Source organism: Nothobranchius furzeri, chromosome 12 (genome assembly GCF_043380555.1).
Source record: "Nothobranchius furzeri strain GRZ-AD chromosome 12, NfurGRZ-RIMD1, whole genome shotgun sequence".
Taxonomy (NCBI): domain Eukaryota; kingdom Metazoa; phylum Chordata; class Actinopteri; order Cyprinodontiformes; family Nothobranchiidae; genus Nothobranchius; species Nothobranchius furzeri.
In genome coordinates, this window is record NC_091752.1 from 66,931,881 (window position 1) to 66,941,368 (window position 9,488).

The 9,488-nt window shown below is 41.9% G+C and overlaps 2 protein-coding genes across 2 annotated transcripts in view; both read left to right on the forward strand.

Moving 5' to 3' along the window:
• The first annotated feature begins 297 nt into the window (after window positions 1–297).
• Window positions 298–1,968, forward strand: fmc1 (formation of mitochondrial complex V assembly factor 1 homolog). The gene is made up of 2 exons (XM_015945296.3): window positions 298–484; window positions 1,460–1,968. Exons 1-2 carry the CDS (start codon window positions 356–358, stop codon window positions 1,661–1,663), a joined length of 333 nt encoding a protein of 110 aa, XP_015800782.1. The 5' UTR covers window positions 298–355; the 3' UTR covers window positions 1,664–1,968.
• Window positions 1,969–3,513: 1,545 nt separating this feature from the next.
• The window catches only part of LOC107376279 (heme-binding protein 1), a 17,890-nt gene continuing 11,915 nt past the window's right edge, over window positions 3,514–9,488 (forward strand). The window contains exon 1 of the mRNA XM_015945295.3: window positions 3,514–3,767. Within this exon, the coding sequence (XP_015800781.1) occupies window positions 3,690–3,767 (78 nt within the window). The 5' untranslated portion in view covers window positions 3,514–3,689. The remainder of the gene's footprint in view (window positions 3,768–9,488) is intronic.

A 9,488-nucleotide genomic window follows, 5' to 3' on the forward strand; every position in this document is an offset into this window, starting at 1 on the left:
CAAACTCAGAGTTTGTACAGCTAATGTCAAGATGTAAAATTATGAATTCAGTCGAGCTTATTTAGGTTCAATTTGTAGAATTTCTCAAGGAATAGACTGATATTACGGAGACTTTCTGTCCCCGTTGTGTTTGTGTCCAGCGGGTCTGTTTAGTAAAGCGTTTATATTCATGTAATTGTGGAGGGAGACGTACCTGTTGCAGAAACCGAGCGCACGTGTGAGGTTTCCTCCGTGAACCCGTGGAGAACGCCGCCCTCGCGTGGTCATTGTGCAGATCGACTCTGCTGAGTTCGATTAGAAACGCCTGGCAGGTCTGGTTGTAGATGTGTTGCACAGTCGATCCGACGTGGTAGCCATGCCAGCGCTCGCGTCGCCGCTGAGACTCTGCAGAGGGATACTAAAGGAGCTACGTTACCTGCAAGGTCCAAGTTATAAACAATCTCCGGCGTACAATCATGTTATGGATCAGTTTCGCAGGAATAAGGTCAGTTTTTCCCTAATATAGTAAAGGCTAACATAGCTAACTGGCTAGCCATCTCAGTGCTATGAATAATAACGTATTTTTAGCCTTTTGGTTGTTGAAAGTGCAAACAATCCAAATTGTTAACCGTTTATTATCTTAAAAACGAGCCGAGTATCCACGCAGACACAGAAAGTAGTTGTTGTCAACTTTGTTTTTTACAAGCCTGTAAAGGCGAGTAGCTGAAGGACATGCTAACGTAGCCTTTTAGCATCACACATTCTGAATTAGACGCATAAGTGTGCACATTTACCGCAACACAAGCTGCTGCATGCGGTAGTTAGTGATAGATGTTTGTCTTTATCAGTTGTGTCGGTATTTTTAGTGGTGAAAAATAACATTTGCGTAGTTTAAAACCTTAAGCTTAAAATAGACACTTTTCTTCATTCAGGTGTATTTGAGTTTTCTAACACATTATTTTAAGCGTTTTTATTTAATATTGTTATTTGATACTAGTGTTTTTCCTCAGCGTGGCCTCGTTTATTTAAAATAAAATCTTCTGAGTACTGTGGGGTCTTGGTCAGTGGCAGACATGTTTGACGGAACTGCTGCTTTAACTCTGTTTATTATTTGTCTGCTTTTGATTCTGTTTACATGTTTTCTTGAGCATATATGCTTCGAGCTTACGTTATTAATGCTTGGGAGAACATGGCTCATCATGATTGTTGAAGGGATGAAATCACTGAAGCAAAGCGGCTAAAAGGAACACGTGCTTGTCATTTTGTATTTATTCCTACTTTGAATAAATCCTAAGGCGTTATAATGTACATCTGACTCTCTGTAGGACTTAAAGTTCTTACGATTTGCTAACAATTTAACTGTCTCCTTGTTTTGTTTTCCTGTAGCTTGACTGCATTTGTTAAAAAAAATCATTTTGACCTACTTTTTAAATACATTTTTAAAGAGACTTGACCTCGTGTGCATGTTCTTCCTCTCCAGGTGACAGAAGAAAGGTACTGCCGTGCCCAGCAGGAGGCACAACATGCAGCGCACACATACCTGTGTCTGCTGGAGTCCACCAGGAACCACCTGGTCCTCCACAACCTTTACCACGCCAAGGGGGAGCGTAACCCAGAGGAAGTAGCAGGACTGGTGGGGCTCAAGTTGCCGACACAGCCGGGAGGGAAAGGCTGGGAGAAGTGAGAACGTGTGAGAGACCAGCAAGGACAGAAAACCTTTCCAGAAATGACTTACCTGTTCCCCAGGCCTCTCCTGGTGTACAGGATTCATTTAATGACGGACCGAAGAACTTGATCTGTACCTGTTTGTTAGTTTTTGTTCAATGAAGACAACAATGTGTACAGAGTAAATGTAGCTAGGGCTGTAAATCCTTTCTTGATCATTTGAATCACACAGCTTTCCTCTGTGTTTTGGGGATTAGAGTCCAAACTGTAAATGAACTAATGTCTGGATTACGTCTTTTATTAAAAGATGTAATGATAAACAAACTTCCTGCTCGTGTTTGATCATAACAAGCATGATTTAGCTATTCTAATGTAAACATTGTATAGATTTTGAAATATTTCTTCCCCTTATTTAAAATAATACAAAATAAATATTAAATGATGGAGAATCTTTTCTACTTTTCGTAACAAATGCATTTACTGGGAGAGCTTTCACCACGGTCACATCATCTCCTCTTAAAATGCCATTTGTTACTTTTTTGTGTAATTTAAGTGTTTTTATTTCAAATACATCAAACTCCAGTAGTAACTGGCAGGTCTGAGCTGTATGTTGGCTATTTTAAAGAGCAAGTCACCCCCTGCTAGAGTATTACTCCACTTCCTGTTTGAAAAATGCAACAAATGCTGTTGCCCAGCAGACCGAGAGGGCTGAGCCACTAAGAAATATACACACACAGGCTCACAACGACATTGTGACATCATATGGTACCAGCTAACATTCTAGGGTACCTCTTAGCCAATAGCAATGGCAGATTTAAATTCAAATGCAGTTTTTACCTGACAACAGCACAACACTGACAGTTTTAGGAAGAACATTTACATTTTAACTAAAGTGCAAAACTATTGACTACACGTGTCTGCAGCACGATTAGACACACATTTATATAGTTTATCAGGAAAATAAAGTTGGTTTGGGGGTGACTTGCTCTTTAAGTAATTTGTAGTAAAGCAAATCCTGGTTCTAGTTTGGTGATAAATCAGGACCTTTTCTAGATTACAGCTGTTTGTCCTTTTGCATTTCTTTTTACATGCTGATGATTTAAGATGTTGGCAGTAATTCCTGAGTCTACAGACATCCAGCGCGCTGCGATACACCCACTAATGCCACTGATCTGTTGCTGAACTTAGTTTCTTGGATGTTTCTCCAGCAGCAAACTTCTTACGTGTTTGAACATCTCTTTTTGCAGAACGTAGGGCGTGAACAGGCGTGAGTTTTTATGCAACGGTTAATTGCAGCACTTAAAAGATTCTCTATATGCAGGTTAGGGGGAAGGCACTAACCCTGTTAAAGAGGTAGAAGCATGTAGATGGATAACTGATTTGTCTCTTTCTGTTACCTTTTATCCTCACAGCATTTAGAAATGTCCTTTTCTCCCTCACCCCTGCACACACACACACACTGCTCTTACTCTGCTATCGTGACTAACGTTGCCTTCAGTGTGAATTAAAATAGACTAACCCTAAAGCGAAGCAGCTCACTGGGAGCACATAAAGAGTATGCAGGCTAACGTGCAGCGCAGAAAAGTGGAGCCCAATGCACAGCGACAGACAAACAGCCTGTGTCAACATCCATTTGGAACAGGAGCGGGATGCAATTATGCTTCTCCTCATCCTAAACGCCACGGACAGACAAATAAATACATGTGAGAGGAGGTTCCTGAGGTGGGAGCAGCAGGAGGTGGCTCCTTCCGGCTCATGTTTGAATATTAAGTTTTAATCACGTCAGCGCAGAGGGGATCATTCTGAGAGTAGATGTGCTGCAGGGAATTGGTCACATAGGAGGTGGTGTTTGAAGTGGGAATGTCAGAGGGGGGAAAGGCGGAGACACGCTCCACCCGTGACGTGGAGGCTGGTTTTGGTTTGTCGGAGCATCTAAAGAGGAGCGAACATCTGTTGAGGAGGAGAGTTGGACATCACGAGCGCGCACGTCGTTTCAGAGGAGCTGCACACGCGCCAAGTTGGTGGTCAGACGCAGGAGAGGAGAGATGTTTGGGATGATTAAAAACTCGCTGTTTGGGAATTCCGAGGAGACTCAATATAAGCTGCTCAGCAGTGAGACCAAGGTAAGGCTTCCAGCTCGTGTTATATTAAAAAAACATTTATCCCACTTGTGCTTTTCTTGATTCCCACATCTTCCGTTTCTAAATGCGTTTTTGCGCGCGAGCGCAGTGGTTTTTACGCACGCAGCTCCTGCCTCTAGCGTCAGTCTGTGTGAGTTCCGGGTAAATTTCCAGCTGACTGTAGTTTTCCCTGCTGCTATGAAAACCCCTGTAACGGTGCCAGAGAGCCTTAAACAAACTGCTTGTGACCTGTGAGGATGCCTGCTGACCCACAGTGGGACAAAGTGGGGAGTAGCCGGGGGTCCTGTGGCAATCAGCGGCGGGGGGGGGGGCTACGCTCAGAATAACCCTGGTCGGAGTTATCCATGCTTTTATTCTGACACTACGTGTGTGTGTGTGTGTGTGTGTGTGTGTGTGTGTGTGTGTGTGTGTGTGTGTGTGTGTGTGTGTGTGTGTGTGTGTGTGTGGTATAACTGATGGACACCAAACTGATCCAGAGTCAGGGATGAGATTCAGATTCAGGGTTATGGTTCAGTCATAGTTCAGATCTTTCAAAGTGGGGTTTGATGGATTAGAAATAAACAATTAATCATTTATTTGTTGTTGCTTCCTCTTGGAATAACCTCAGTTTGGTGAACAAGAGATTAGTTCTTGTCAGGCTGCAAAGTGCAAAAGTGGATGCTTTATGTAGTTTCATGTTCAGTTAAATTGCAACAGATTTCATTCCATCATTCAGTAATGTTTGTTGTCTCTAATATGATGTCATATGTTCTGTAACGAGCACAACATTAACTCATTTGCTGCCAGAGTTTCTCGCCGTTTTTACTGGGTTTTTTTTAAGAGTCACAGAATGTTGCGTGCTAGGATGATGTCGAAGCCAAAACAACCAAATCAAAGCGGAGACTTGCCTCTTACATCAGGAAGAATCCGCGCGTTTCGAGCGTTATCCGTTCTTTCGTAATCCGTTGTTGAATTGTGATCGGCAGAAGCTTTTCCGGTTTGCGCCTCACCTTTTTTTACAGCAGCGGCTCAAAACAATCTCCTAACACATGGATGTTCTGCTTCCTGATCATGTGACGTGTGACGTATGCAGATGAAGATCGGCTTTAGAGCTTGGATGTTTGTTCTCACGGTGCGGGGGCTCGTCCGACGCCCACACAGTAAAAAAAATGCAAATGACGACTTTAGTCGTCATTGGCATTGAATGAGTTAAGAGCTCATTTTGTTTTGTATTTGTTCAAGTCTCTAAGCATGCGAGTCTCCGTGGGACTTTAAAGCCATCTGATTAAATTAGCTAATTAATTAGAGTTAAACAAATAATGACAAATAATTCTGAGAAATGAATAAACGGTTATGTTTCGTCAGAAAAAGCAGCAAAACCAACTAAACTTGATCTGGGTTACACTGTAAAAAGTAATTTTTTTATAAGTAAGTAATTTAGGTATTTTGGGCAACAAGTGCAGGAAAAAAGCTGCAAGTGTGTATAATGTGCATGTGTGTGTAAAGCCGGACGTACACTGTGCGACTTTTTCACTTGTAGCTTCCAGCTTCATCTCAATCTGTACGACTTCCTCGCAACACGTCGGACGTACGAGGGACGAGCAAAATATCAAACATGTTTGAAATTCGTGTGTCCGCATGATTGCTGATGGGGAGCTGGTCATGGGGTGTTAATCGCCTCTCATAACCCCGTGTGTACTACATGACACAAAACTCGACCTTAAAGATTCCCGCATGAGACGAAGATCATCTTAAAATGGTTTTAAAAAATCGCAGCGTGTACGCCCGGCTTAAAGGTGTGCTACAAACACAAATGCACCATTCTGAAGAACTGCAGTAATCTTACAGATGCATGTGGTCCGTGTTCTTGTGCACACGTGTGTCCTGCCAACATGCTGCTCTGCAAGCACGTTTCTGGGGTTTATCTCTTGAACAAAAGATGTGTTTTGAGCAAGCCCCCACAATTCGGGTCTGAAAGTGAAGCCAATACGGAAGTGAAATAATATGCAGTTCCACCCTCATCCACTAGGGGCTGGTGTCAGAAGCGAGCAAATCCTCATTGACTCCCATGTTAAAAATACCAATTTCACAGCAGAAATAAACATGTTTACAGCCTGGTATCAAAACATGCTTTAGGTTTAAATGATCCAGTTTACACTCATGACAACTCTGAGGGGGGTGAATTTTTTGTCACTCTTCTGTTTAAGTGTATTAAAAGCCTAAAATTCTAAATAATTAATGAGCATCAGACCCACGTGACCGCACAGCTCCGGCGAAAGGCCTCATTCTGAGCCTTGGCCTCACCTGTGTGGCAGTGTGAGCATCCTGTCACAGTGTCCTGAGTGATCATGCGCCCTGGCTAGTTGGCCAAGGGGATGTCCCTTTGGCTGACTGGTAAGCGCGCGTGACTCTCACCTGGGAGTCTGGGGATTGAATCCTGCCCGGGCCCTCGTTTCTCCACCTTGCCACACCTGAAAACTGTTCCGCAATTATCAGTCTCTCAACTTAGACCATTAGTTGTAGCGTTAGTGCGTTCTTTTTGGATATTATTTGTGCAATTGTTGGACAAAATGACTTGCTGTGGCATTAACTGCACTAATAGAGCGACCAAGGAGTCTCCACTTCATTTTTTTCGGTAAGTAAAATTATATTTATGTATTTTAGGTCACTGCCGAGCTGAGCTTAGATTTTAACATGTACTGTTTAACCATGAAATTTAAATGTAATAGGGTAAAACCCAGTGCATTTAACATAATGCTGCACTTTAGAAAATGGGTTGAAATATAACATATTGTGGAGCTGGGTTCTGACTATCGGTGTGTTTCCAGCCGCTTTAAAAAATGCAGTTGTTCAGCCGCTATTAAAGAAACCAGGCCTTGACCAGTCTGACTGTGCCAATTATCGCCTAATCTCAAAACCTCCATTCATCTCAAAAGTAATTGAGAAACTGGCTCTCATGCAGCTTACTTCTCACCTAGATGACAATGGGCTTCTTGACCCATTCCAATCAGGTTTTAGACGTAATTACAGCACAGAATCTGCACATATTAGGGTACTCAATGACATCCTGATTCTAACAGACTCTGGCTCCCATGTGCTGTTACTGTTACTCGACCTGGCATTCAACACTGTAGACCACACCTTCCTACTTCACAGACTTGAATTTTGGGTGAGTGTGACCGGTACTGCCCTTGAATGGTTTAAGTCATATCTTAATGGTCGGTGGAGAGAACATGGTGCTCTACGCACCAGGAGGAGTCCTACTTATCCTGGAAAAATAGTCTTGTGCTTTATAAAAATAAGCTTTGACAAAGTAGAACTGCTTAATTGAGTGTTAATTGAGGAGAATAAGAATAATCCTAAATTTTTTCAGTACAGTTGCCAAACTTACACAGAATCATAGCTCTGAACCATCTAATCCCTTAGCCCTCAGCAGCAATGACTTTATGGGATTTTTCACAAGTAAAATTAATTCTATTAGAAACGAAATCATTAGCATCCTCCCTAATGCGATTTCTTCTTCCTCAGTAAGTGAGGCAGCATCAGAGGTAACTGTAGAACCTCATCTGTGTTGGAACCGTTTTGATCCAGTTGAGCTTTCAGATTTATCAAAAAAATTAGCTTCATCTAAACCTTCAACTTGCATTTTTTATCCAATCCCAACCAAATTATTTAAAGATGCATTTCCTTTGGTTACTGCCCCCATTCTAGATATGATCAATCTCTCGTTAGTAAATGGGTATGTACCACAGGATTTTATGGTTGCTGTAATCAAACCTTCACTTAAGAAGCCTTCTCTGGATCCAGATGACCCAATGAATTATAGACCAATATCTAACCTTCCATTTTTATCCAAAGTACTGGAGAAAATAGTGGCCATCCAAGTATGTGAGCATTTAAACACTAATGCTCTGTTTGAGGAATTTCAGTCTGGTTTTAGAGAGTATCACAGCACTGAAACTGCATTAGTGAGAGTTACAAACGATATTCTCATGGCCTCAGATAAGTATCTTGTGTCTGTTCTAGTCTTGTTAGATCTCAGTGCTGCCTTTGACACAGTAGATCCCAATGTTCTTTTAGAAAGACTTGAACATGTTGTAGGGATCAAAGGAACAGCGCTAGGCTGGTTTAAATCCTGCCTGTCTGATAGATATCATTTTGTAAACGTACATGACAAATATTCTTCATACCCCAGAATTACTTGTGGAGTACCACAGGGTTCAGTGCTTGGACCAATTCTTTTTACTTTATATATGCTCCCAATTGGTAAAATCATTAGACAGCATGGGATAAATTTCCACTGTTATGCTGACGATACTCCGTTATATTTATCCATTAACCCTGATGAACCTAATCGGTTGGGTAGATTACAGGCTTGTCTTGAGGACATAAAAAATTGGATGACTCAAAACTTTTTGCTTTTAAATCAAGACAAGACGGAAGTCCTCATCTTTGGACCAGAAATCCAGAAAAGGAAATTGCTTAGTCAATCACCTGACCTGAATGGCATTAAATTAATCTCCGAGAACAAAGTAAGGAACCTTGGTGTTATCTTTGACCAGGACATGTCATTCAAATCCCAGGTTAAACAAGTTTGTATGATTTCCTTTTTCCACCTTCGGAATATTGCCAAGATTAGAAGCATACTTTCCAGGAGGGATGATGACTAACTAGTTCATGCATTTATTACATCAAGACTGGATTACTGTAATTCATTACTTTCAGGAAGTCCACAGAATGTAGTTAAAAGTCTTCAGCTTTTCCAAAATGCTGCAGCTAGAGTTCTGATGAGAATTAAAAAGAGAGATCATATCTCTCCTGTCTTAGCTTCCCTACATTGTTTACCTGTTAAATTCAGAATAGATTTTAAGATCCTCCTTCTCACATATAAAGCTCTTAATAATCAAGCTCCATCATGATTCAACCTGATTGTTCCATACGTTCCTAACTGAGCACTTCGCTCTCAGACTGCAGGTTTACTGGTGGTTCCCAGAATATCTAAAATTAGGATGGGAGGCAGATCTTTTAGTTATCAGGCTCCTCTCTTGTGGAACCAGCTCTCAGCTTTAGTCCGTGAGGCAGACACCTTGTCTATTTTTAAGACTAGGCTTAAAACATTTTTATTTGATAGAGCCTATGGTTAAAATCTGATGTTGGACTAGATCTGGACAAGTGGGGGAGTAGAGGGAGGTGGAGTGTACAGTCGGTAAAGACGGCTCTCCCTAGCCCTACCTCCATCATGCCTCCATCTAAAAAGGCTAGGTTATCCAGAGTTATCTTTGGTGTTTTCTTGTTGTGTTGAAATTCTAATTCCATCTTTTAGTTCTTTTTAAAACACAGAAAGGTTTTATTTACCTGCAACATTTCGTTTGCGGCTGCAAACTTCGTCAGGCTGACGCTGATGGTGGGGTTACTTCCTTCTCTGTTTATCTGGGACAACACAAGGATCATAAACACAGAACAACAGAAATACAAATGAAGGATAAAAGAAGCTATCGAGATAAGGAGACGTGGATGTGGGACCATGAACAGGGACGATGGAGTTTACTCGTTGGATCGCGCATGGGACTGCGTCGTCGGAGAAGGGAGAGCGGGCAACAGAGGACGACAACGCACTATGCTGCCCGCAGAAAAACGGAGAAGGAAGTAACTCCACCATCAGCGTCAACCTGACGAAGTTTGTAGCCGCAAACGAAACGTTGCAGGTAAATAAAACCTTTCTGT

Bases quoted from the DNA above. Each gene is read 5' to 3' on its own strand.
- fmc1 (XM_015945296.3), top strand. From the start codon at position 356: ATGCCAGCGCTCGCGTCGCCGCTGAGACTCTGCAGAGGGATACTAAAG. The intron at 485-1,459 runs GTCAGTTTTTCC...CTTCCTCTCCAG, and splicing joins ATCAGTTTCGCAGGAATAAG to GTGACAGAAGAAAGGTACTG.